This window comes from Apodemus sylvaticus, chromosome 12 (genome assembly GCF_947179515.1).
Source record: "Apodemus sylvaticus chromosome 12, mApoSyl1.1, whole genome shotgun sequence".
In the NCBI taxonomy this organism is placed as follows: Eukaryota; Metazoa; Chordata; class Mammalia; order Rodentia; family Muridae; genus Apodemus; species Apodemus sylvaticus.
The window spans coordinates 64,286,652-64,314,611 of NC_067483.1; the positions used below are offsets into that span (position 1 = coordinate 64,286,652).

At 44.7% G+C, this 27,960-nt stretch overlaps 2 protein-coding genes across 3 annotated transcripts in view; one reads left to right on the forward strand and one right to left on the reverse strand.

Moving 5' to 3' along the window:
• The first annotated feature begins 5,648 nt into the window (after positions 1-5,648).
• Clec20a (C-type lectin domain containing 20A) lies at positions 5,649-21,158 on the forward strand. The gene is made up of 9 exons (XM_052199926.1): positions 5,649-5,677; positions 7,699-8,045; positions 9,509-9,577; positions 11,203-11,571; positions 12,502-12,618; positions 13,753-13,956; positions 18,131-18,250; positions 18,904-18,989; positions 20,994-21,158. The coding sequence occupies exons 1-9, from the start codon at positions 5,649-5,651 to the stop codon at positions 21,135-21,137; spliced, it is 1,485 nt and encodes a 494-aa protein (XP_052055886.1). The 3' UTR covers positions 21,138-21,158.
• A 501-nt stretch (positions 21,159-21,659) lies between these two features.
• Positions 21,660-27,960, reverse strand: part of Rasal2 (RAS protein activator like 2) — a 294,721-nt gene continuing 288,420 nt past the window's right edge. For both annotated transcript variants that reach the window (XM_052200582.1, XM_052200581.1), the window contains exon 18: positions 21,660-27,456. In XM_052200582.1, the coding sequence (XP_052056542.1) occupies positions 27,292-27,456 (165 nt within the window). In that variant the 3' untranslated portion in view covers positions 21,660-27,291. The remainder of the gene's footprint in view (positions 27,457-27,960) is intronic.

Below are 27,960 nucleotides of genomic sequence, written 5' to 3' on the forward strand. Positions count from 1 at the left end.
ACCCATATATATGTATACATATAAGTATATGTATACACATATGCATATATAATTCTGTTTATATAAATTATATTTATGTTTGTATATTTAAATATTGATTTTATTCCTATATATTTAAATATAACACACACACTCATGTATATTAAAAAGACTAAGGAAGCTAAGAATTTAAGCTGAGGAAGCCTATCAATTCCTGCTCCCCTGAGGTTAATAATGCTGAGGAACAGGAGACTCCTGGAGAGTTGTCTACCAGCTTAGCAAAGATCTCCATGGATACAGCTTTTGTCACCTCTCATGTTAAAATGGACTTCTCAGTATGCAGCTACTGTTATCCATGCACCTATAAATATACTCTTGCCTGTGCTCCTGTTAGCACTCCAGTGAACACCCTGTTTCAACAAGCTAGACTTGGGTAGAAGTGTTCTTGATTTGTCTCCGATGCCTGTCTGAGACAAAACCATGTTTGTTCATGTCTTCTGTAGATAAGCTATGTAGCACAATTGGTGCCTAACCAGAACCAGGTGTGAGTCTGGCAGAAGTGACTGCGTTGTCTCTGCTATTGGATGACAGGATGAACAATGGGAACAGATCCCCCTGAGGGCCAGAATTCACAAGGGCAATCCTGATGTGGCTACCTTCCCCCATGGGGTATAGTTTGCTGTGTCTCTTTGCTATGGTGACAGTTGCATGCCCCCAGCTATGGGACAATAAGACACTTAACCAAGGCTTGCCGTCTAAGAGTAGCATGTCCCTGGGTAGAGTCCTAGGTTGGCCCATCTTCCTCTCTACAATGCAGACTGCCTCTGTGGTGGATGGGTGTGCTATGTGAGGACAGAGATTTCCCTAAAGGTGAAGGATGTATTTGAATGCATGAACGTAGAAGCTGAGACTAAGCAGATTGTAGCGGCGGTTGTGGGGTCTTTGCTGTGGGTGATACCTACAAGCAAGGCCCTTAGTCTCCCAGAAAGAACTTGGAATGAAAAGGACAAAGTATCATGAGAAAAAGGCATACTCATTCTGTGGTCCACAGTAGTCTCTGATTTGGCAGGAAAAGTGGGAAGAAAAGGAGAGTTTGAGTTGTGGTGAGAAGTGTTACTGTTTCTTATAGCCAGTGGGGTACAAAGGAGAACACACATTAGACCTGTTTTAGAGAATCATTCCTAGAGAAAAATGGCTGCTGGCTGGCTTCCTATCCGTGGGAAACGTTGGACACTGGCTTTCACATCCATTCTACCACTAAGGCCCTAGCACCATGAGGATGAGTGAATCTGAATGATTCTAGAAGGCCTGAGTCTTCTTCCCCCAGCAGGGGTTCTAGCACCTGGGCTGGGCTGGAGAACACCTTTCTTAAAGTCATGGCAGTGATGAAGGGTAAGGAGGTGGTAGAGACCAGAGTCACAAGAGCTGAGTTAATATTTACAGGTGACTGGAGTCAGAGGAGCCAATGGCCAAGTTCCGAGTGTCACTATAGAGAGAGCCAAAGGAGGAGTGAGAAGACAGGCAGACGGGGGTGGGGTGGGGGTGGGGGATTGGGGTGGGGGTGTGGGGGTGGGGGTGGGGGTGGGGGTGGGGAAGAGAGAGAGAATGTGGAGAGCAGCACAGGTACTGTCAACCAGGAGGCTCTCCAGGTGACAGATGTCAATGGGAGACTCTGCATCCAAATAATTAGGTGTTTCTGACCAAGCTTGTTCCTTGTGACACGGCTGAGCTCTGGCAGGCCGCAGATTCTGTCCTTCTCCTGGCAGGAAGCATTGGTGGAATGGTCACAAAGTGGGTGTCTGGTTTTCTAGAGCTTGAATGTAATAGATTCTGAATTTCTTTTGTACTTAATGCCAAACTATGTTGCTGCTGTGGTGTGGCTCAGACTTAGCAGAGCCAAAAATCACATGCCCGAATCCACTTTGATGATCTGGAAATGAATTTGGCATCTGCTAGGCTCCCATTTCCTCTATGAAGAGACTTCCTTGACCCTGATGTGTGTGGAAAGCAGGTGACAGCTCTCGGCATCAGCCGCATCAGAGTCAGCACCTCTTTAACGTAGCCCTGACAGTTGCTGGAAGTCCTGCCTCAGCTGCTGCCCTCCTAGCAGGCAAACAAGTCAAGGATGGGTACTTGTATGCACCTGCTAATTGTAGATCTTTGTTAAGTCCTGCATATGTAGGACCCATGAGGACACAGCCATGGAAAAGCTGTGGACTTCTAATTAGTAACTGTTTTAGTTTCACTTAGGTTTCTATGATAAAAAAATTATCCAACCCAAAGTGTGATGGTTTGAGTGAGAATAGCTCCTACAGGCTCATATATCTGAATGCTTGGTCCCTAGTTGGTCGAACTGATTGGGAAGGATTAGGAGGTGTGGCCTTGTTGGAAGAAGTATCTCATTGGAGGTGGGCTTGATGGTTTCAAAAGCTCACACCATTCCCCCCTGCCTCTCCTTCCCTGTATTTGCTGCCTCAGCCACTCCTCTAGCACTATGCTTGCCTGCCTGCTGTCATGCTTCCTTCCATGATGGGCAGGGTCCTAACGCTTTGGAACCATGAGCCTCTAAATTAAATGCATTTTTGAAAAAGTTTCCTTGCTTATGGTACGTTATCCTAGCAATAGAATAGTCATTAAGGCAAAGAGCAACATGGGGGAGGAGGAAAGGGTTTGTTTGGCTTATAATTCCAGGTCACAGGTCATCATTGAGGAACTCAAGGCAGATACCTGAAAGTAGTCCCGATTGCTATTCCACACAGCCAAAGAGACTCAGCAGGAACTATGGAAGACATTTTTTTTTTTTTGGTGGGCAGCAGGTTTATTAGTTTTCTTATATAGTTCAGAACCATCTGCCTAAGGGATGGTGCTACCCACAGTGGGCTATACTGTGCTTTATCAATGAACAATCAAGACAAGCCCCGATGAACATGCATACAGGCTAATTTAGGATAGTGACAATTCATAGATTCTTAGGTTTGTCTCTTTAAAATGAGTGGCCATTTAAAAAAGGGGATCTAGTGCCTTTCTATTTAAGTCTTCACTGAGCAGATAATTTTTTTTCTGGCATGAACAGTCAGGACAGCCTTCTCCACACCCTGTGTGTTCAACCCAGAGTACATTTTGCTAGCAGCCCTGTTTTAAACACTGAGCCGTCCCTGGAGTCTTTCTCCTACCTTCCCCTACTCCTCCCCCATGTAGTTGACATAGTCCTGAATCATATAATAAGTGAGAAAACCTTCTGGGGTTCTGCGCTCCAACTTGAAGCTGAGGGAAAGGTGGGTATGGGAGACATGACTCATCTAGAGATGAGTGGAAGCAACGTCAAGTGAAAGAACCTTCAACAGACCCAGTCGTCAGGTCACGAGTGCCACGGCCAGGAGCGACAAGACTGGGGAAGAGAAGAGCAGTGCTCCGGGAGTCAGGAGAGACAGGTGAGTCTAACACCAGGGCAGGCCATACTCATCTGCCAACTCTCCCACACAAGTGTTTGTTAGTTTTACCTAAGTACTGGTTACCTGCAAAGAATGCTGTTACACCTCCTTCCATCACACAGACTGCCTGCCTTGTCCCAGCACGTGTGCTGCATACCAGATCAGTCCTCTGTCTCCTCCATCTCTCCAAGTGCACCATTCTCTGGTCCTGTCATTGTAATAGCAGTTAGGACTGGACTTAAGTCTACATATCCCCTGAGCCATGTATGTGCTAAACTGGCTTCACTAGGTTTGAATCTTTATAGATAACACAATCTGTTATATCTGAGGAAGAGCCTTCCGAGCTCTTCCTCATATGTACTGTCAAGACTGTGAACCCCTTTCGCCTGTGGCTCTAGGCTAGCCTCCCTCATGTCTGTTCTTCAGCTGATTGTGCAGTGTGGCTAATGCACATTCGAGGCCAGGCTGTGGTGCATGGTTTCCTTCTGGAAGAGGGTTGTGACATGGCTAAGACAGCCAGACACACTGGGCTGACACTGTTAAGGAGTGACATTCATCTGCCTCTAAGGAAGGAGTGAATCCTGGATTCTTGGGTGCTTTCCTGGTTGGCCCTGCAAGACTTTGCAGATGGACTCTGGAATCCAGGGGCTGAGCAGTAGGGTGGGTGAATGTTCTGCCAGTTGGGCACAGTCCCTGTTCTCAAGCATGTATGTCTAAAGGAAAGAGAAGGAATGTTGAATTGCCACTTGGAGTGCCACTTGATGCCCCCGGGGCATGCTGAGGAGACCCTTGTATCCTCACTTCACTTCTCTCTGGGCATGAAAGGCGTAGTGCTTAGCTTAGCAGTGTTAGAGCAAGTGTTTCCCAGGCCACTCTCATTAGGTCCAAAGATACCCTGACATGAGCTGTTTCTGTTAATGGAATGAAGTCACCTGAGGCCATCACTGATGGAACACATGAAGGCACGATGTCTTAGTTAGGGTTTCTATTCCTGCACAAACATCATGACCAAGAAGCAAGTTGGTGAGGAAAGGATTTATTCAGCTCACACTTCCACACAGCTGTTCATCACTAAAGGAAGTCAGGACTGGAACTTAAGCAGGTCAGGAAGCAGGAGCTGATGCAGAGGCCATGGAGGGATGTTTCTTACTGGCTTGCTTCCCCTAGCTTGCTCAGTCTGCTCTCTTATAGAACCCAAGACTACCAGCTCAGGGATGTCCCTCCCCCACTTGATCACAAACTGAGAAAATTCTCCACAGCTGGATCTCACGGAGACATTTCCCCAATTGAAGCTCCTTTCTCTGTGATAACTCCAGCCTGTGTCAAGTTGACACACAAAACCAGCCAGTGCATACAATATTGCTCAAGCTTTGACAATCTGCATTGTACTTTCTTTTTGCCCATTTAGCCAGTCTGTGTATGCTGCTGCTTCTACAAAAGTGGTGGTGGGGGGGGGGCAGGAAAAGGAGTCTTCTAGGCTTTATTTTTAAACACCCAGCCCATGGTGGGGCATCTTGGGGATAATAAAGGTCTTGGGACAGACAGAATACAAACAAGCTGCTTTGGTTTTCCAGAACAACTTCCTCAGTCTCCAGGCTGTGTCGTATTGGAATCCAGATCTTAGACTTGGGGGTGGGATGGGACTCTGATGTGACCCGTGTGGGACATCATCCCACTTGTGCTTCCCATTGTGCAATCCCATTTTGTGCTTTCTGGGGTGACCTTCTCTTGAATTGCTGTTCTGTGCTGTCCTATGATGCATTGATCAAGCTATTTCAGGGGCACACAAGTCTTTCCTGCACAGAGAGGACAAAGAGATGATGACAGAATCTCTGGTATAGTTGTTGTGAGGTGGGCAGTGGAGTGGCAAGTTTAGCTCTTCTCCCTTCGTCCCCTCTTTCCCTCTTCCTCTATGTCCCTAGCTCCCTTCAACCCCAGGACCCAATGCTCCCAATGTCCTGCTCCTCCCCTCTAATGGCAGTCAGCCCCGAGGGCTCCTCCTCACCCCCTGCTTAGTGGTGGTAGGGTCCGTGGTGCTTTTGCCAAGTTTAGAAAAAGCATGTTTCCGGCTTTATTCAGGCTGTAACCTGGCAAACAGCAGGCACGCCATATTTACTTAGTAAAATCCATCAATTTGGATAGGAAAGAGAAGAAAGCGAAGTGAACACACCAGGGGCAGCCTTTGCAGAAGGGCGCCCACTCCAGAAGCTTCTACTGGGCCATCATCATGCTGTCTGCATGGCTGTTATTCTCCATCTGGACAATAGGTGAGACCCCCACCTGGGCCCAGAGGAGGGTGCACTGCTCCACGCACCCCCTCCCCCAGAGGCCCTCAGACTTGTAGGTTGGTTGGGAAAAAATGTGGAAAGAGAGAAGTGAGTTTCAGCCATCATTCCAAGGTTGGGGATTGAGGTGCCCTTCCCCACTCCCACAAGCTTCCATTGCATAGAACTGTAGCCAAAGCAGCATGCCAGAGGGCCAGAACCGGGGAGAGGCAGTGTGAGGGTCTCTGAGGAGGGGAGGTGTGGGCTGGGTGGGAAGGAACAGCACAGGAAGAAGTTGACCAGGCCCCTGGCAGCCAGATCAGCTCCTAGGCCAGCTGCTGAGCACAGGCACACAACGCAGGCTGGGTTTACTTCTTGGGCAGAGGCCAGGCCGAGCTTGTCAATGGAATATGATTCTCTTAGAAGGAGCCCAGCACGGGACTGGAACAATGGGAGCAGGGGGTTGGTCCCCACTTAAAGCCCCCCCTCCACTGAGCACAAAATGTAGGGCACCCCAGGTGGAAGCTGGGTGAGCCATTGGCCCTGCGGAAGGTGACAACCTGGGCTCAGATGGCAGAAGGCACAGTGAGAAGTAGAGAGCTCCAGAAAGCTTGCTATTGTTAACATTCGCCATGAGATTAGATTCCAGGGATTAGAGTGGAAGGGTCCAGTTGAGACAGGACCCCACAAAATGAGGGTCCTGGCTCAGGGATAGAAAGAGGGTACAAGGGTCCCAGGCTTGCTGTGAGTTTCAAGGGGCTGATTTTTTTTTTTTTTTTTTTTTTTAGCTGTGATCCATTAGTTCCTAAAATCCAATTTAGTGGGCCACAGCAAGTGCTTTAAAAATTAAATAAAGTGGCATTTAAAAAAAAAAACAAAGTTACTCATATCTACTACTAAAGTGAACAGAAAAAAATGTTTCCCCTTCCTTCCTGGGCGTTGGGGTCCTCCAGCTGTGCTCAGTTACCGGTGGCTTCGGTAGCTCTGGTAGGGGCTAGAATTTCACTCCTGGCCAGTGGCTGTCCGTCCTCTCGTGTCTTTGCTCTCTCTTACACACTTAGCCTTTGGTATCTAGTCTGGTCTCTGTACTCTAGCCTAGTTTTCCGTGTTCTAGGGTCCCCAGGACTTCAACATCAAGCCCCTCCATCCCCTCAACTCTGCAGGGTGGAGAGCTATGGAGGAACACTCTATTGTTAGAGCTGGGAAGCAGCTGGAGCCAGGGAGGGAAGGAAGGGTGGAGGAGGATGTGAAGTCTGGGAGGGAATCCTGAAGAGGTTTTCTGCCTCTCGCCTTCTGTCTGTCTCTCCACCTTCCTTTAACACATAGAGCAATTTTGTTGCATCTAGATCAGCACTGGGAGATGATGAATAAGGCTTGCTCCATCTCCCAAGTTGCCTGGTAGACACAATGCGAATAGAATAAGTTCTCTTCCCCAAAGGCAGCTGAAGAACTCAGGTGCTGGTCGCAGCAGGCAAACCCCTGCTCTATGCTGGAGCGCACCTGAAACACTCTTGGTGATTCTAACGTAAGCCATGCCGGGCTGTGGTTAAGGGGTTTGGGCATGGGAGCCACACAGCAGTGTTCTTGAGTCTTGGCTCTCTCTATTTCCCACCTAGTGGCCTTAGTCACATATTCAACTCTCTATCACTTGGAGTCCTTATCTGTAAAACAGATAAAATGAAATCTCAGGTAGTCCTCAGAAAACCTCAGTGAGCTAAACAGCACATCACACGGGCACAATAAACACTGAAAATCACTGTCAGTCACCAAGTAAAGGAAGGGAGAAGGTCAAAGAATAAAAGAACAGGGAACTAGCATGGCCTGTCCTTCTAAGCCAAGGTAGCAGCCTATGGAAAGGTCCAGAGGCAGAGTTGCTTATGAGTGGAGGTCAGAAGTGGGGGGTATATCGGACAAAAGAGACCTACTGTGGTACGGTTGAAATCTGTTGGGGTCAAGGGTGAAGTGGGGGTAGGTAGTCACGTAGTGATAGCTTTTCCTGCCCCAGCCCTCCATCTGGTGAGCAGCAGCAAGACCTTCTATCGGGTGGATGAGCTGCGGACCTGGAAAGAGGCCATGTGGTATTGCCAGGAACATTACACAGACCTCGCTGACCTGCAGAGCATGAACAACATAGGAAGCATCATGGTGGTCTACTCCTACACCAGCAGCATCCAGGCATGGATCGGCCTCTTCTACGATGTGCGCATCTCTGGCCTGAGCTGGTCTAGTGGCTCCATCTTTACTTTACCAACATGGAGTCAGCTGCCTGTCTTCCAGGAAGGACTCTGTGCTACTCTGTATTCATGGCTCAAATTTCCTGCACTGGGAGCTGCCTCCTGCACAGAACAGAAGCCCTTCATTTGCTATTTAGGTGTGTGCAGAATAATATTCTGGGCCTGTTCTCTTCAGGCCTGTTTTTTATTTGGTGGGGAAGAGTGTGTGTTTTGTGTGTGTGACATCTATGAGAGTAACTGGATGTTCTCTCGCCCTCTTCATATTTCCTTAGTCTTTCTGTACTCAATTCCCAATACCTCACCAAAGAATTGGGCATGAATAGAGAGAGAGAAAAAACCTGGGATGTTCCACTAAATCTCTTCTTCCATTTGCCAATTAAAGATTTAAGCAAGGGAGAAAATGGGAAAGACAGGTTGGAGGGCCCATTTACCTGTGCCGAAGTGAGAGTAGACTGTAAGGTATCGACTTGGAAAGCACAGGGCCCAGTCCACTGTCTTACTTGGGTGGCAGAGTGGAGAACTTTTGCTCCATGAGACCTTTTGCTATTTGCTAAGTTGTGGGTAGGACCAATTCCAGATGGCATTGCTGGAGATCAGCCATCAGCAAGCACATCATGGTGCTGGCTGCTGGGGGAACGTCCCATCTTTGTGTTCTACCTATGCCCGTCTGCCCCTTGGAGTCCACACTACTACTAGCATCCTCACATTGTTGCTGAGAGCTCGCACAGAGGTGTGGTTGTAGACAGAGCTGCAGTTTCCTAGTAAAAGTGCCAACTTCTGGCTTTCTTGGCCAGCGAAGGCTCAGCACAATTCTATGTCACCCTTATTGCCCAGATACTGGCATGGAGGTCAGTCTGCCATTTCCCCAAGGTTGCCATGAAACCCTTGAAACAGAAGCCTGTGATGGCCTTGGTTTTATCTCTGGATCCCAAGGGAACATAACCATCTCCAGGGATGGCCAGGGCGTCTGGAAGGAATCCCTGCAGAAGCAGGAGCTGTGTGTGATGACTTCCTCCTGCGTCCTTCATTGCCTTAGAACCCGACTACAACACTCTCCTATCACACGGTTCTTTCCAGTTCTGCAGATCCATTATGAGTGCATGGGTCAAACTGCCATTTACTTCTCGAAGTCTGCCTTGTGGCGACGCTGTTTTTGTCAGAGTGAGAGAGGTTTACAGACACCCAGATAACTTCCTTACAAAATACTCAGCAGACCTTCAAAGCGCTTGGAATATCATTCTTTTCATAGACAACCATGCCCTGTTTGGTCTCCTTGGCCCACTGCTCAGCCCTTTCTCTAGCTGTGGTGTATTGACTTATTTCTGTCCCCCCAATTTATCTAGCTCCTTTCTGCAGTTTACTCTAGCTGTTCTCTGTTGGGACTGGGTGGTTCATATTCTCAAAAGCAAAGACTCAGCTTATTATGTTTATATCACTTTCCTAGGGAGTAGCACCAGGCATACAATAGGAGCTTAATCTATATTTACTGAATATAAAATGGGTGAGGCTACTTTTGAACTTCTTTTGGCTCTAACCTGGTGGTTCCTGGGCAGTTCTCATTTGCTATGTCATAATTTGAAGTCTGCTTCTGTTTTTACAGATCCTGCTGTAGGACACCGCATCTCCTTGGTGTCCCCTCTCAAGGACCTGACCACTCTTCCAGAGGATGGTAAAACACTTGACTTACTTTGCCTTGGGCTCATCTCCCTGGACCAGCAAGCAGATGCTGATCACTATGGTTCCCTCTGCTCCTCCCTTTTCTGCCTGACTAGTTGTTTTGCATTGGGGTCCCCAGGCTGAAAACCCAGAGACTGATGATGGCAAGCCTGGAAAAGAACAGAGTGGGGGGTAACTAGCTCCGGGTCTCCTGGTAGTATGTAGTCCTGCCAATGGGTCTTCCTCTGGGCATTGGGAGTTGGGGGGATGAGTAGGTAGGACTTCACAATTCAGGTTCTGCCTAGAGAGGGGTATTTCCCTCAAGATTCCTACCCCTTGGACAAAACTGCCCTGGTATTTAAAAAGAAAGTTTCTTTTTGTCTGACAGAAGAATTCTATGATGAAAGAAATGAGTTGATACCTGTACATTTAGGGTTTGTCCTTTGAGTGTTCTAGAACAGAGTGAAACAGCAAGGACTTCCAGGGCACACAGACCTGTGCTTTAATCTCATCCTGACCCTGAGTTTGGGATGAACTATCACCTCTTTTACCTAAGCTGTGAATTAAGATTAATAATGGCTACCTCTCAGGATGATAGTCAATAGAACATTAAGAAGTTATGTAGGCCAAAGGCATGTGTCAAGGCTGGCACATACTAGGGCCATGATAGAGAGGAACTTTGATTAGTTTGGGGGCTGGTGAGATGGCTCAGTGAGCAAAGGAGCTTGCTGCTAAGCCTGAGGACCTGAGTTCGTTCACCAGGACACACATACTCAAGAGAGAGAACTGATTTCTGCAAGTTATCTTCTGACTTTCATGTGTGTGCTGTGCCATGCACAGTGTACAATTAAGTGCAAACAAAAATCTATTTAGATAGGGAAGTAAGCTTCTCTTCATGGCTGAGATGAGCAGGTGTACGCCAGAGAGCAGGAAGGGGCTCTCTCGTTTGAATGGAAGGATATGACTCCAGATTCTGCAAACAGTCTTTTCTTTATCCAAACCTCCAGAAGCAACACAGGTGGAGCTGCAGTAGCTCACATCCTTTCCAAAACTCCCATTGCTAGGAGTCAGAGAGGCATGGGCTTCAGGGGCCTCTCAGGGTAGAACTTGCCTCTGAGACCCAAAGCAATTCAGCCTGGAGAGGGGAGGTAGTGTGTGTGGGAGGGAGACTATCATCGTATGTCTCTGAGCTCATGAGTTGCAGATCTGCTAGAAACAGCTTGCTATGCTTCCTGCCCACAAGATCTGCACTGATGTGGTTGGCTTCTAAGAGACCCCACCAGAGAGGGGTTGGGGAGAGGGAGAGGGAGAGAGAGAGGGAGAGGGAGAGAGAGAATGAATATATGTGTGTGGTAGATCACAAATAAAAACCAGGACTGTCTTCTATCATAGGAATGACCTACTACTTACTATCTCTCAAATAGTACCTACCATTTTATTAAATGCTAATGTGTGATTTTATGTAATCCTGACTCTCAGTATTAAACTGAGAGTTTAACTTGTTCTTCAATGATTCCCCAATACTGGCTACTGATGCTCTGATATCTCATTCTTCCAACTTGGTAGTTTCCCTGTAAAATGGTGGTTTTCATTAAACCTAAATCTCAGGCCTGTGGTCTCTGTATTCTTTACCTCCAGCTGAGGTCAAGATTGGTCAACAGACCTTCATTCGGATTAAACAAACCATGACATGGCCCTCGGCTCTGACCTACTGTCGCAATCACTACACAGACCTGGCCGATCTGCAGAATGTGACCGACAAGGACAAAGAAACTCTCAAGTCCATCATAAATGACGATGATGCCTGGATTGGCCTTTACTTCAACGTAAAGATCAATAATCTGACCTGGTCCAGTGACCAGGGTTCCAGCATCCCTGAGTGGCTCCAGGAGGACATGCCTATGTTTGGTCAAGGACTGTGTGCAGGACTCCGTACCTTTGCAAATCACCCACCTCAGATTTATGCTCTGCTTTGTCCTCGTCTGAAACCTTTTATCTGTTTCTATGGTATGTGAGAATGTCCTTGGCTCACTGAGGTTAAAAAGAATTTATTAGACAGTGGGGAATAACCAGGGTAGACCTAAGCGAGCACTTGGAAGCTTTCGGAATAGCAGAGTAATAAGAGAGTTGTAACTCTTAAATCCCATCCAGCTTTATTACATTAGCTGTTAGCAACAACAATCATCAGAGAAATAAGTAACCATGAACCTGCACTTTACAATCAGGTAGATTGTAAATGCCTGTTTCTAGAAAACAGGCAGAATCTGAGTTTGCCTTTCTTATCTGGAAAATGTATTTTACAAATTGGGATTGAGGACATCCACCTCATAGGATGTCTGAAGGCTGAATGATTGCAGATCTTGACATAGAGCAAGTGCCTTGCTACTGGCAGCTATGATCACTATGAATCTGAGGGCAGCAGGGGACTCTGGATCTATGTGTAGAATGTGCTTTCTCAGTGACAGCCCTCCTATCGTGCCCTTTGTGTTCAGCCTCCCTCCTCCTTTTATGCCTTTGTTGAGAGAGAATCCACATATGTTGAGAGGGACAACCTTTTGAAGTGTACAGTTCAGTGGGTTTTACTGTTTGCCTATTATTCACCTATCACCACTGTCCAATTTAAGGACAATTCCACCACCCTCAAAAGTCCTTACTGCTTAGTCATGCCCTACTTTCCCCTTGGCAACCAAAATAGACTTATGTCTCTCTGTATTTGCCTATTTGTAGCTGTTTATTTTCTTCTTGGATTTTAAGACAATCTTGGCTGCCATGTGTAAGACTGTAAATGCTGCTTGGTGAGGTGAGAGGATCTATTTATCCAGTGATTTGTTCAGTGTGCAGCACTGGTTTTGCTCTGACGGAGGCTGTCCAGCAGCGTCTGTTGACTTCTCTTAGTGTTGGTGTGACAGGGCCTGCCTTTGCACTGCTTTTTCACAGACCCCTCCATTGGATATCGGATGTCGGCAGAGATGCCTCCACTTGATGATACTTCCACCCCTAGAGTGACTCAGCACTCAAAAGTTCCTACAAGGACAACCTCTAGGCCAAACACAGGTACTTTGAATCTGTCCTTGGCTGTCTAGGGTCTTCTGGGCCTGGGAAACTAGAGAAAATTATTGGTCTACATGCAGCAACCCAGGGTGGAACTCAAGTGAGCAGCCCTTCCTGAAGTGCTAGTGAGTGAACAGAGATGGGGCATGCCACTTGTGTGGCAATTAGCTACTACTTACACCAATCAATCGTTTCCTCCTCCTCTTCCTTCTCCTTACACTGCCTGCCTAACCAAAGGTAGGAAAATAAGGAATTGGTTTACCGCAGACATCCTTCTTTGTGGGCTTCTGAATTTGAAGCTCTAGGGCCAGGAGACGCCAGAGAAGCTGTGCAGTCTCTCAAGTGAAGAAATAAAGAGTCAAGTGAAGAAATAAAGGCCTAGGACACAAAGGGACAGATGACTGAGTGCTATTCCTGAGTGATGATCCTGTCTCACCAGAGAGGCCTTGGAGGTTCAGCAGTCAGAGGAAGGAAGCCCATCACAGTAGATCCATTATCCTTTTTAGAGTATGCTCTTGTGCTAGGAGAGGTTTTGGGCAACTGATTAAGACCCAACAATGAATGACAAATATAACCATGAAGACCTCCAAACAAAGGCAGGGCTCATTCTGATGGTGCTCACAGCCAGCAGATAAAGGCTGGCACTTTGATTAACATACAGAGAACAGGAGCCATTCAGCAGCTGTAGTAGCAGAAGAATTTTTGGAGTGATTTTAGAAAGATGAGGTGGTTGGCAGGTAGTTGGGTAGGGGATGGCAGGAGAGAGGACTGCCAGTATGCTCATGTGGTGATGTCATCACTGAGAGCTGGTAGAGGCATGGCTCCTTTTGGTTAAAATGCTGGGTTGAGAAACCGTCTTCTGCTTTCCTGTTATGGTCTAACCTGGACTCTATCCAGTTGTCTCAGGCTTACTGTTTAGTTGTACTGACTCAAATAGGTTTAGAAAGCACTCTCTACTCAGCTCTGTCTTCAGTGGGCGACTACCACTAGGTGTGGCAGAAAATCAGGTCTTGGAGCTACGATCTTCACTCTGATATACTCCACTGGGGTTATGAGGAGTTCTCGACTTGTGACTAGGGCTTTGAAAAAGGCCCTATGTCTAGTGCACGCCACAATGATTCTTATCTCTTGCCATAGGGACCAGCCCTGGCCCCATAGATGCCTCCCAAGCACTGTATTCAACAACCTGGATCCCACAGCGAGTGAGTCATGAACCAATTGTGGTCAACTCTGGCACCTGTGACACCACCACTCCTGCCCCGACCACCGTGGGCCTTACAGCTCTCCAACCTCAAGGGATGGTTTCAATACTTCCTCTGGCAACCTCTACACATTCAGGAGGTACCTTGGTTTTGAGAAGGGTTCACAAGCCCACTGGTCACGGCTCAGAGCTTGTCTTTGGACCCTGAGCTCTCAGCTGTGTGGTTCTGGGAGAAGGGCCTAGGACATCATTGCTAATTTCTCAGATTGTGTACTTGAACCTTGGACCCTTGGGAAAAACTGAGTTCTGGAAGAAAAGTCCATTCCACCACTGGTCACCGCCAGAACCACATCCTTGTATCTCAGATCCCCAGATGGTATTTCAGTTCTTGATGAAAAGCTCATGGCCGTTGCTCAGAGCGAGCCTTTAGATCTTGCACCCTTGACACTAGTCAATACTGGTTCTGTGTCTCAAGAAAGTGGGTCAGTTCACCAGGAAGTGGTCAGAGCCCTCAGGTTACCATTGTCAATGGTACTGCAGAACCTATGCAGCACAGGTCCCTATAACCTGGAGTGGGCTCATGGCTACAGGGGAGGTAGCCACAGGCCCTGGCTCAGCTCTAGCCACAATGTCTCAGCTATTCCCATATTAGTAATATTCTCTGGGTCTTCATTCAGCTAGTCCTATATAACTCAGAGATTCTGTGGAACTTTGCAGAGACCAAAGAGCGAGCTACAGAGACATCCACCCTAGGGGGCCCAGCAGAGACCCAAGATTGGCCCAATGCTTCTGCAGTCTGGAGCCTGGACACCAGCACTGCGACAGCTGGGAGCCGGACAGGAACTACTCCAGGTGCTCATGTGCTTCACTGGGGATTGGGAGCCAAACCTGGGGCATTAGCAGCCAAATATCAAATTGCAAAATGTAGAGCTGAGTGCAGGAATCTCATGGGCTAGACAGGGCTGCACTGCAAGCCTCTCTACAGGGACCTGCCTGGCCAGTTCCAGCACCTAAGGCCATTCCCTTGATCAGGAAGGATAAGGATGGGGTAAGGCAGTATGACTTAGGAAAATCCACCCACAAGATCTGAAGTCTGACAGTAGAATCCTGGTGGCTCTGTAATTTACTGTGCTCAGCCACAGACAACCAATTTCCCCCCTCCATTCTTCCTCCCTTTATGTTTTTTTGTTTTTGTTTTTTTGAGATAAGGCTTCACTCTATAGATCAAACTGGCCTCTAACTCATTGCAATCCTCCTGTCCCAACCTCCTAACTGCTGAGACTACAGAAATGAACCACTCCATGTTCCCATAACTTACTTTCTCCTCTTCCTCCTTGTTTTGCTTTGTGAGCCAGGGTTTCTCTGTACAGCTCTGGCTGTCCTGGAGCTAACTCTGTAGACCAAGCTGGCTTCAAACTAACAGATCTCCACTTGCTCCTGATTCCTAAGTGCTGAGATTAAAGGCATGCGCCACCATGCCTGCTCACAACTTTCTTAACCTCACTGAATCTCATTTCTCCGAGTCAGTGTGATAGAGTACCTCTTAATTTCTGGTTTCAGCAAACAGTAAATATAGTTATTCCCATCTTAATTTCAACTCACCAGTGACACTTAGTGTCCTTATCTTCTTAGTAGCTCCACAAGGCTCATTCTCATGTTACCACACATGATGGCAGATCATCAGCTGTGCATTGTGTACATTACAGACTCTCCCAGACAGAGGCTGTTTGTACTTCCTTTGTTTCCGTGCTTTGAGCTCCATCTTATGCAATAACCCCTGCTTTGCCTTGAATTGTGCATTCTGTGTGTCACAAGCAGGGTGAGCAGGACTGATAGGACAGGCACAGACAACTAGAACAGCTTGAGTGTGTAAAGTGTGAACCAAGAGCAGAAAGTGACTCCTTTGCTAGACAAAGGTGTAAAGATTGCCAAGCAGGCTGATGTTGTTACTGTAAGGTTACATTTGGAGGAGGGAATAGCAGAGATAAGGGAAAAGGGCCGTGCCACATTCTGAGGGTCTTGAACCTGCTGTCAAGAGGACCAACAGAAGGTTTCAGAAAAGGAGCAGAATGCTAAGATCTGTAGTTACTAGAGGTGATAGGTGACATGGTGGCATGCTGGCATCAGGATGTTAAAGGGAAAATCACAATTTCAATAGTGAGAAAGGCATCAACCAAGGTTTAAAAAATAAAGATCAGAAGGAAATGTCTAACAGTATGCTTTATGAGTGTCACCCCCTCTTCTGTTTCTAGATTTTTTCAAAGATTTATTTATTTATTATATATAAGTACACTGTAGGTATTTTCAGACACCCCAGAAGAGGGTATCCGATCTCATTACGAATGGTTGTGAACCACCATGTGGTTGCTGGGATTTGAACTCAGGACCTTCGGAAGAGCAGTTGGTATTCTTAACCACTGAGCCATTTCTCCAGTCCTTCTGAATCTTATTAAAGAGATTTATAAGTCTTTGGATGAGGAAAAGTGGATTGTAGAGAGAAGGCCCACCAGGAAAGAAAGCCTGGGGTAGGCTGAGGCATTGGTGACATGAGTAGGGACATGAAGACTAGATTAGTCACAAATGACACAGGTCAAGAAACACAACACAAATACATTTAAAGAACTGTTCATGAAACCATAGAAATAAATCTGACTTTAAAAATGAACTTAAGTTTTATTTTAAAATATATTTCTTCCCCTAACAACAGATTGGTAAAGATTTAAAGGCAGTGATAATGTGAATGCAGGAAGAACAGATATGACCAATACTGTAGGCTGTCAAGTGGGGCTGCCATGCTGGTGAGATGTGTCTGCTTTAAAATGGCATGTCCTTTCCTACAGACATTATACACTTAGGAGCTGATAAAGGAAGTAAGAATACAAATAGTCTTAGTTATGGTTTTATTGTTGTGAAGAGACACCATGACCAAGGTAAGGGTTTTAGTGCTGTGAACAGATACCATGACCAAGACAACAACTTATAAGGACAACATTTAATTGGGGTTGGCTTACAGGTTCAGAGGTTCAGTCCATTACCATCAAGGCGGGAGCATGACAGCATCCAGGCAGGTATGGTACAGGCAGAGCTGAGAGTTCTCCATCTTCATCTGAAGGCTGCTAGTGGTCTGGAAGACTGGCTTCCAGGCAGCTAGGGTGACAATCTTAAGCTCATACCCATAGTGACATACCACTCCAACAAGGCCTCCTAATAGCGCCACACCCTGGGCTAAGCATATATAAACCATTATACAAAGTAACCTGCCCCCCAAACACACACACACACACACACACACACACACACACACACACACACACACACACACACCAGCATTGTTTATTAAACTAAAAACTAGACGTGATCGACTGTCTATGGAGAGACTACTTAAGGCATTCACGTCATACTCAGTGAACTATGCGGTCTTTTAGAGAGTAAGGTAGACTTTGCATTTTAAATAAAAAATTCAACCCATGAAAGATATTGTCTAGGACACTGTATGTATGTATGTATGTATGTATTTATTTATGTATGTATGTTTTTTGAGACAGGGTTTCTCTGTGTAGCCCTGGCTGTCCTGAACTCACTTTGCAGACCAGGCTGGCCTTGAACTCAGAAATCCACCTGCCTCTGCCTCCCAAGTGCTGGGATTAAAGGCGTGCGCCACCACCCCCTGGTGTCTAGTAAACTGTTAATGTTGTTTTTTTTTTTTCCTAGGGCTGGGGCCCTAGAATTATTTTGTAAGTAATTTATAGATTTCTAAATAATATGATTATATCCATATCTGGAGGTGGGGCAATTATGAGAAAAGGAGAAACACAGGATTTGAGGACTGAAAGGGACAGTAACTGAGGACTCCTGGTCTCTGTCCAGAGTGCCTAGTGTATGCTAGAAGAGGCTGAGCTTGGTGTGGGGTATTGCCTTGGTCGAGATGTCCAGGCCGCTCCAGTACACCATGGATAGGGCAGCACGCAGGGAATACTAGAGCACTGGGCTTCTGGACTGAGTACTGCTAAAAGATAAATTGGAACTTGGTTTTATTTGTAGCAAGCCTGATGCTACTGCTTCAAGCCTTATAGAGCCTGACACTGGAACACTTTCTGAATGATGGTATAGCAACTCCAGAGATGGGGAAGGAGAGTCTGGGAGGCGCGTGGTGTGAAGGATGTGAAGGACGGACGAGCAGGAGTAACTGCTCACAACTGTACACAGCAGGGCTGCTGCCCCTGCCTGTTTTCTGGCTCACAATCAGTCACCAGGATTAGATACCTTGATTCCTGGCTACATTTACAATAATTCCTTTATTCTTCCTTCCTATAGCTATGACCACTATAGAGAGTGACGCATATAAAGGGGACACAACTACCACCACTCAGGCTCAACATTTAAACTCACCTAACTACTCAGAGTCTAAAAAGAAACCAGCAACATCAGAATCAGGTAACTGCTTCTGTTTGCCAACTCCACCATCTTGCCAACCAGAGACACTTGAGGGCCTTCTTAGGAATGATAACATGAAATGTTGGCACCAGGGATAGGAAGGAAGATGTAGATTCTAGTTTAAGCTGTAGTGTAATGAGGGGTAACTACCCTATAGTATAGGGTTGCTGTGACAACACAAGGTACTTAGGCAAAGGAACATTGTAAGCTACCAAAAGCTATGCAGAGGGCAGATTCTTCATGAGTCTGTAGTGTTGTCATGATTATGGTGGACATGGAGCAGGAACTGAGTCTCCCTATTAGTTCAGAGAACTTCTTTGGGGTTTTCTGGAGGTAGTGAGGCCAGGGGAAGGCAAAATGCTAGCAAGATCGGATGGCCATGAACATCTGTATAATGGATTTATAAAAAGGGAACAGGAGACCACAGAAGAGGCAGAAGTAACTCCCGATGGGTGTCCAGGCTGTGGGAAAAGAGCTGTATTAATTTTGGTCAAGTGTTGTCCTGTTCAGCCGTTTCCCTCTTTCTCTCTTTGAAACCCTATGTTACCATATAGCACCTATAGGATTCAATGAGTATCCCTAACTCTCAAGAACTGGGAAATTCAAGTGGCAATGGGTAACAATTTTCTGAACCAGGTAGCATTTGTTTCCAGGGCACTCCTTTGGAATCTTGAAAGCAGATTTTACCATCCCAACACTGAGGGATCCAGAAGAGATGACAGACCAACTTTTGAGTGAGGTGAGATGTCTAGCTTTTTGAACTTTGGTCATTCAGATGGGAATGCAAAGCAGTATTGTGAAAACCAATATGTTAAGAGACTTGGGGCTGAGCAGATGTCTCCGTTGGTAAAATGCTTTGCTTTGCAAGCACGAGGACCTGAATTTGAGCCACAGAACACATGTAAAAAAGCCAGATGTGGAGGCAATCTTAGTGTTCAGGACACTAGATCCCTGGAACTTAACTGTCCATTCTAGTTGAATGAGTAAACTCCAGGCCGGCAAGAGACCACATCTCAGAAGATAAGGTGGAGGGCCATTGAGAAAGACAGGCTTCCACATGCATATGTACACATTAGCATGCACACCCCACTCCTTACACACACACACACACACACACACACACACACACACACACACACACACACCCTCCAGACACAAAGAAAAAGCTTTGGAGACTAAACTGTCCTACACCAATGCTGGCACTGCTTTAAGAGTCTTTGTAGCCTAACACTTTTTCCTGAGCTCTTCATTTAGTCAAGACAGGATGGTCAGAACTACCAGAGTTTAAGTCTTGACTCTGCACTCATTTTTTGTGTAACCTGGGCGAGAAACTCAAGTCTTTCTAACCCCCAAATTTCTCAAGAAATTCACATGGTTGGTATCACGACTAAATGACACATTCTGTATAAAATCTTAGCAAACTGCCCAGCTCACTTTGATATTCAATCAATTATTAGCTATTGATAGCATTATCACTATAATTAAATGGATTTCTGAAAATAACCTGAGAGTACATTTCTCAAGGGTTAAAGTAGTCTACAGATCATTTATTCCTAGATATGATCTATTATAAATCCTAATGTTATAGATAAGAAGAAGCACTGACATTTACCTAGCAGTTTTTTGCAACATACTCAAAGGTCCAGAGAAAGAGCACACAGGCAATCCTTTCTAGGATTTCTGGAAAGACCAGTAGTGTTGTGAGCTTCTGTGGGTTCATGGTAGGTCGGGGGCGTGGGAGACCGATGTGTTTGCTACTGAAAGAACACACGGAAATGATGCAATTCACCACGCAATGAGCTTCTCAGCTACATTTCAGGTGATAAAACCAAGCGCTACAAAGGACGTGGGAAACAGTTTTGGGTTCTCTATGTTTGTTTGCTCCTTAAGGTCAGAGGTGTTTTCTTTGGTTCTAGCCTGGGCTTTTATGTGCTTTCTGGAGTAGTGATGGAAACTTTAGATGCTAAGCTAGAGGCAACTAATTTATGTATTAAACTAGAGCCAATGAGAGAATTGAGTTTGAATTGTTAAATCCCACCTCTTGCTTAGCTTTGTCAGAATGTATTTGTTCCATATGTGGCATGGCCATCAGGCCTCGGGATAACCTGAGAGTACATTTCCCAAGGGTTAAAGTAGTCTACAGATCCTAGCTATGATCTATTATAAATCCTAATGTTATAGATAAGAACATAAGTGCATAGCCCCTAGCACTATGAAAAGGAAAACCAAGGTAAAGGAACTTTATGGGGTGAGCAAGTCACAGACTTTCACTGATATAAAAGGAATAGAGTTGATACCAACAAGGTATGTGGGGGTTTTAACAGCATTTAAAATTCCAAATACAAAGGAAACACCCATAGCTAACTAGGAATGGTGGTAAAAGACACAGCTACAAACAACCCACAGAGTGTTCAGAGATCAATATGAAGTAATGGAATTCAAGAGGCAGCCATTATCTGTGTGTCTGTGTGTGCGCACATAGTGTATGTATATATGCATGTACATATGTGTGTATGTGTGTGAGTGTGTATGTGTCTGTTTAAATTTACCAAACAAGTCTGATGCTCAGTTTTAGATTGAGAACCACTGAGTAATCTGGTGCTACTGACAAGATGCAGACAGGTGAAGGAAGGCTAAGAATAAATAGAATAGGCGTACATAGAAGGTGTATGTATTAGTGACTTAGAGCTATGTGAACCATAGGCTCATGAAGTAGCTCTGGTAGCTCTTTTTCTTTCTGTAGTGCCAGGTTAGGGACTGGATCTCACTGAACTATATCCTCAACCCCACTTCTCTGCTATTTCAGATCCAAGAAGTCTTAAAGTTTGTGTTAGGTCACGGGGAATTCACATTGAAATGGATTGGCTTCGAAGTGAACAAAAAATAGCAAGCACCCATTCGCTTTCACGTCCCTTCTAACGTAGTTTTTTAAGTTGTCTTTAGGGTTCTTGTTTTCATTTGTTTTTTGTTTTAAATTCCTAAGAAGCACAAGGCTATAAATAACTTGAAATATTCTAGGACACACAGACCTACATGTAGCACAAAAGAAAAGCACATATGAAACCTGCATCCTTGGCTTTTACACAATGAGCTGGGCAAGCTGGCGATAGCACAGCTTGAGAATGAAGACAACACTCCCTGAAGCAAACGAAAGGAATCCTGTGGAGGCTCTGAGAGGGGCACAGCGGTTTAGGTGAGCTGTAGGAAGCTTTCTTCCCAGGGAATTGCACAGCACAGCGCAGCGCATGCCCGTGCCAAGTATTTGCCCTGTGCCTAAGTTTTTCACCTGAGAGTAGCCACGTCTGAGGCCTGATGCTCCTAATGCACACTGCATCTTCAGAACAATATTCCAGTGTTCCAAGTGCCTGAACACACAGACGGAAGGAGAGGATAGCAGCAACTCTTAGTCTGAAATGTTTAAAGTTAAAGTTTATTTGTATTTTTTGTAGGAATATCAATAAAAGACCTCAAACGTATCTATATCTGTACATATACAAGAACCGTCAAAAATTATTCACAGAACAAAAATAAATCTTTTTTAGAACCCAGGTAATGAAATGCAGATATGGATCACATATGGAACAATCTAAGTGCTACAAAGCACAAAAATATGGCTTTAAAAATAAAATAAAATCTTGGGTTTGTTTTTTTAAGGTGGATTTGTTTTCTTCAAATAAAAAATAAATTATTTTGAATTATCTGTAAAATAGTCATGTGTATTAACACACTCTTATTAAGGCCCTGGAGATGAAAAACAAAAACCAAATTTGGAAGAGAAGTTCCTCCCAGGTGTGACCCAGGTAAATAATGCTGCTGTTTGCTTGAGTTGATCTATACAGCTAAGAAGTATCCAAGCACCAGCCAAACCCACCCTTCATTACTTACTGTAGCTTTTCTGCAGGACAGTGGGCATTGGGTTAACTAGCATTTAATCTGTTAGTAAAATGGAAACAGATAATTTTCTCTTGAGGGTTTGGAAATGACATATCCATGCTATTTATTTGAAATACTTGCACCACACAAAGAGGACAGAACCCCCTAAAGCACAGCTGTGGAGATGTCACTGCACCAACAGTTCAGTCTGGTTTTTAGTTCCAAGACTTTAGGGAATAATGAGGGCATTTGATACAAAAATGACAAGAGTACAAAATTAAAACTGTGTGCTGAAATGGGTTCAAATTCTCTTGTCCTCTCCTGGGTGGCTTGCTGCACTCACAGAGGCTGGCTGGGCTGTTGCTCAAGCACCTGGGCATTAACTGCTGAGGAACCAAACTCCTTTCTGTATCCTGCTCTCAGATGGTGACAGTCAGCGGCTGCTCTATACACTCTATGCTACCAACAGTAGTTCTCAACCTATGCCAAACAGAGTCCAAGTCACTGTAACTTATATATACATATACCACATATAGTACATTTCAAAGAGAATAGAATGTTATAAAATCTAAAAACCAACAAAACAAAAACAAAGCCTCAAGAAAGTCTGGGAATTACTAGTTTATAAAGTAGATTAACATTTTTTTTAAAGGGATGCCCTAAGTGGTATTTCTGTAGGCATGTAACATGTTGTCTCAGGAGCTGCATATAGTGTGTGTGTATGTGTGTGTGTATGTGTATCTCTAGGAGGAGCCAGGGGGATGCCACTCCACTTGTTTCTTTGAACTTCTGAGCAACAAGTCAATAGATCATGTGTTTTCCTCAGGATCTTTCTGAAGGAAATTTATTCTCTCTCATGCATATTTCCCTGCCCTTGTCCTTTCAAAGGTCAAGTGCTTTCCTAGATGGGTCAGTGACAGGAAGATGCTCTAGAAGAACTGACAACAATCATTCAAACTTAAAATGGGCTTAAACATTACTTGTTTTAAGAAACATGTATGGCCAGGCAGTGGTAGTACACACATTTAATCCCAGGACTCTGGAGGCAAAGGCAGGTGGAACTCTTGAGTTCAAGGCCAGCCTGGTCTACAGAACAGTTTCAGAACAGCCAGGGCTATAAACAGAAATCCTGTCTCAAAAAACAAACAAACAAACAAACAAAAAAAAAACAAAAAAAAAAAACAAAAAAAACCCCAAAAAATAAAACACCAAAAAAACCAAAAACCAAAAACCAAACCAAAACAAACCCAAAAAATCCTTTAAATTAATAATAATAATAATAATAATAATAATAATAATAATAATAATAATTTAAAAAGGTATGCCAGGTATGGGGTAGGAAGGTGACTTTTACTGCAGAGGCAAGCAGGAGAGTTCAAGTTAGTACTAGAAAAAGCCAAGGGCTATAGTGCAGAGTGCCCCTTGAACTTGCTAATCTGTCGCAGAAGATAGCCCCCAAAGTTGCTGAGAATGGAGTAAAGCTGTGAGATGGGCTGGAGAGTTGCTAAACTGGCCAGTGACATGGCTAGTCTATGGTCCAGCCTGGGGCTCCGTCAGTCTATTGATGAGGAGACTAGGGTATGCCTGAGGAACCAGAACTAAATCTGGATAGAAGCAGAGCAAACACTAATGCAAGCCCACTTGATGGCACTGTCCTCTGGAACTTGAAATAACCCTCTGCTCCTGACTGGCTGTACTGACGGACACAGCGGGAGCCAGGGCTCTGGAGAACCGCCAACTCATATAAAAGCCACGGGTACAGACTGCTTATGAAGTCATGCTCAGCCCCAGTGCACACAATGTTCACCTCATCTTAGAAATGCTCATGCTTTCTTTACTGTCCAACTCCATAGCAGAGGAAAGAAGAAGGCAGTGAGAACCCACGGTATTAAGTGAAAAAGCAAGAAGAGCCACAGTCGCATAATGGCTGGCCTCATTCTGCATTCAGAGAAAGACTGTCCCAGACCCAAGCAGCACAGAGGGGACAGACACTGAAGTAATGCTAGCTTCATGGGAATATGTTCTGAAATCTTGCTTCAAGTGACATGGGGGGAAACAAGAAGCCCTTTCCTGGTCCTGTGAAACTGACCTTGGTAATGAATGGCCAAGTCCACCTCACTTGGATCAAAGCTTCACAAGCATTTCACCTGCATGCCAAACCCAAATCCCACCTAAGCCTGCTCTCATCTCCCTCCATACTGTGATGATACATTGACAATCACGGGGATCAGAAGACCCATCAACTTTTAAAAAAAAATCACACATTTCCTCCTAGCAAAGCATAATGATTTTTGTTCAGGATAAAGATATCTATTTAGGGTAAAGAAATGTCATATAAAATGCCTGCTGCTGTCCTCTCATATACCAAAAAAATTCCAAAATAAACTTTATTAGGATTGAAACATTCTCTAAAGAAATACTCAAAAAAGATTTTGTTATCATTTTTTGAGACAGGGTCTCAAGTAGCTTAGGTTGGCCAAGGGTGATCTGGAGCTTCGATCCCTAAAGTGCCAGGACTGCAGGCCTGTGTGCCACCATCCCAATTCATGCCATGCTGGTGTTGAACCTAGGGCCTCTGGTATGCTAAGCTGGCACTCTGCCAACTGAGCTATATCCTAGCTCAGAATATTTCTGACAGGCTAAAAATATGAGTAGGCTCAAAGACTAATCTAAGATTTAATATCTGGCAACAATACTGACTTAAGACCCCAAACTCTCTTATGACTGTTATTATTTTACTTTTCCCTTCATTCATGTTAACATTACAGGACCTCGTAATATGTCCAAATGTTTTGGACATTCAATCCTGTAATGCAGACAGGCTCTCTAAGAATTAATAGTTAAACTGCATTCAACAATACACTTGTTTGACCAGCTCTCTGTAATTATAACCTGTACTTGAAGACCTTCCCTACCTCAAAACAAGACATAATCCACATTACATACTTTGGGCCACCAACACTAATATTTGACTAGGTTTTGTGTGGCAATGCTGAAGGATTTTGAAGAATGGAGGAAACACTGCTAGGCTACAAACATGAAAAGATCAATGTTTACATCCCCCTCACTCAATACAGGGCATTACTGCAAAGCCAATGACCTTCTCTCTCAGAAGTAATTTTAACCACACTGTGACTTCAGCTTGGAGGGAAGGGATAAGATGTAAAAGAACTGCTGAGGATCAGGAGAAGGGTCAAGTGGGTGTGGAGCCTAAAGTTCTAAGCACTGTGTGATGCTCCTGCTTTCAAGAGTTACGAAGAAACCCTCTCACAGGTTGTAGGCTGAGGGCTCTGGTGGGAGGCTAAAGTACAAGGTCAGATCCAAAGGTCAATTGAGGAGCAAGTGAGACTCAGAATGCATGCCTGGGACTAGGGGAAGGAGGCCTTGGTATTTATGCCTGGGCTTCAAATAGGAGGGAACTACACATGTTCTCATTTCCTTTAAGTTTTCTGTTAAATAGAAACACATACTCCATGCATATGGCTCCGTTATGTCTTGCCCCTCGTCCTTTACTTAAAAAAAAATTCTTAAAGTTTATAACTTAAAAAACAAAATGAAACATTAACTTATTTGAGAAATGCTGTTTTTTTCCATTGTAAAATGGTATAGATCTTGCTTAAAGAGATTCAAGACCCTTTCAAACATTTATCTCTGTATATCTGATAGCACAAAAGATATGAACATTTCTGATGTACACACTGTATGTACATATGTGTGAATATATGTATATATATTTATATATATATATAATATTTGCTTAACCTGCAGCTAACTTTCCATATCTCTGGGAATCAAGCCTGCATTCCAGATGACATGTCACACTCTGGAGAGAGACACGGATTTTCTGTCCTCTACTAAAGTCATTAATGATAAGCCGATTCCACCACTGTTGCTGAGTCCACCATGAGTGTAGAGTACCAATGAGAACGTGCCTTCCTCACACTTTGGTTTTCTCTAGCAAGATTAATCATCATTTGTAAGGGATATATTTCAGTTTTAGGTAACTTCCCAAATTTTACGGAGAGGATTAATAGAAAGAGGAAGCAATTAAAATGTTAAAATTGGTGACAGAATTACCCTGCCCACAGATTTGCTAATATAGTGGATAAAACCTTTATTCTAAGGAAAAATACAACTGACAAAGAGGAAGAAGAAAACTTTTAGTGGGATATTCAGAGATTCCTGCTCTGTTGTATAGTTAGCCCTTTTCTGTGTGGAAGAAAGGGTGTTTAGTCAGATGGCTTATGTGCGGTGTACTGGAATGGCCACTTTCCAGGGGAGAGAGAGTAAGTCCTGTTGGTGCTGACCGCTCCCAGCATGGGGGAGGAAGGGCAGTGGACGAGTGAACATGGAGACAGTAGATAGAGACATGGTATTTATAGTTCTGGCAACTCTAAAGAGCAGTTAAAAAAAAGTTGGAGTAAAATCAAGAAGTTCCACATCTAAAACAGAAAATGTCCGTTATAGATGGAGGAATAAACATTGACAGGTTCAAGAGAAATCATTCCTACTCTAGTTTTAGTACAGTCATCCACGTTTATCTGTGTCCTCTGAAATGGCAGCTTTCCAAAGCAGGTTACAGTCTGGTAGAAGCATCTTGGTTGATCAGTGGCATAAATTACCGTTTTGTATGGATCTTGGTATTTGCATGTTTTCCTAATGTAAGGACTAGGGTGGGGCTTTTAAACTGGCAGATGAATCCCTGAAAAAAATTCATTCTGACAAGGTCCTATCACACTCCATGTGCTCCTATCCAATACACAGACTCTACCTACTGAACCAATAGGCTCATTTCTCACTCACACTTGGCTCCTACTTTTCCTCCACTAACAACTGCAGTGCTTTCAATAAGAGAAAAACAATAATAAAATAGTAATAATTAAAAAGGTAATCTACATTATTAACTTCCTTTTGGTATATTACAGTGGTATTTCTGTACATGGCCCAGAACTAAGTTCCCTATGTACATAGAGACACTGGGGAAAAGCATTGAACTTGAAGTCTTTGCTTTACGCCCTGAAAGACAAGGTTCCTTTCTTCATTTAAGAGTTTCTCACCACACTGCCATTTGAAGCAACATTCTGTAAACCTGGAGGGTTAAAGGGCTGGGGTAGGAGAGCTGGGCAACTTCCTTCTGCCTCCTCCTACAGGCTGTGTCATCAAGGTCATCAGCAGCTGCTGTTTTTGAATTCACCATTCTCCGTGATGGAAAGCTTGGTGGGGTTGGTGGGAGAGATGCCATTGCGGACCTGCATGCTGTACCGCTCCTTCACCTGCGTCAGCGCACTCATCAGTCTCGTGTTGGTGGAGTCCAGGGACACAATCCGCTTTTCCTACAACACACAATCATGGCTTTATTCACGCTGCATGGAGGAAGCCACTTTCTTTACTGAATGAACAGTCCCGTACTTTCAGTCATAGCATGGTACCCATGGTGCTCCCCAAACAAATGGAACGTCTCTGCCTCTTTCTGCACAGTGGTTAGGCTCAGCGCCCTCTCCCCTTAATCTCTCTGTTATTCATGTCTGCATAATAGGACTTCTTCTTACCAACAACACTCTGTGGCATTACTAGGCTGTCTATGAAAATGACACCATGCCTTGTGTAGTAAGCTGCCTTGTGTAGTAAATGCTTTTGTCAAAACTGAAACATGGAAATTAGGTGGCAAAGAAAGAAGCACCAGAGGTTTCATTTCCCAGAAGAGAAGTGCACGTGATCCATGGATTCACTGCCCAAAGAAGGCAGAACACTCACATCCGGAAAGAATTCACATTGTGCTCAAAATTAAAACAATGCATGGTGGCAGTCTAGAGTCACCAACAAGGTGAGGATGCAAG

What these genes read in the sequence shown, in the direction of transcription:
- Clec20a (XM_052199926.1), top strand. Translation starts at nt 5,649, where the DNA reads ATGGCTGTTATTCTCCATCTGGACAATAG. An exon ending in ACCTTTTATCTGTTTCTATG is followed by an intron (nt 11,572 to 12,501) that starts GTATGTGAGAAT and finishes GCTTTTTCACAG; the next exon opens with ACCCCTCCATTGGATATCGG. An exon ending in ACCAGCAACATCAGAATCAG is followed by an intron (nt 18,251 to 18,903) that starts GTAACTGCTTCT and finishes ATTTGTTTCCAG; the next exon opens with GGCACTCCTTTGGAATCTTG.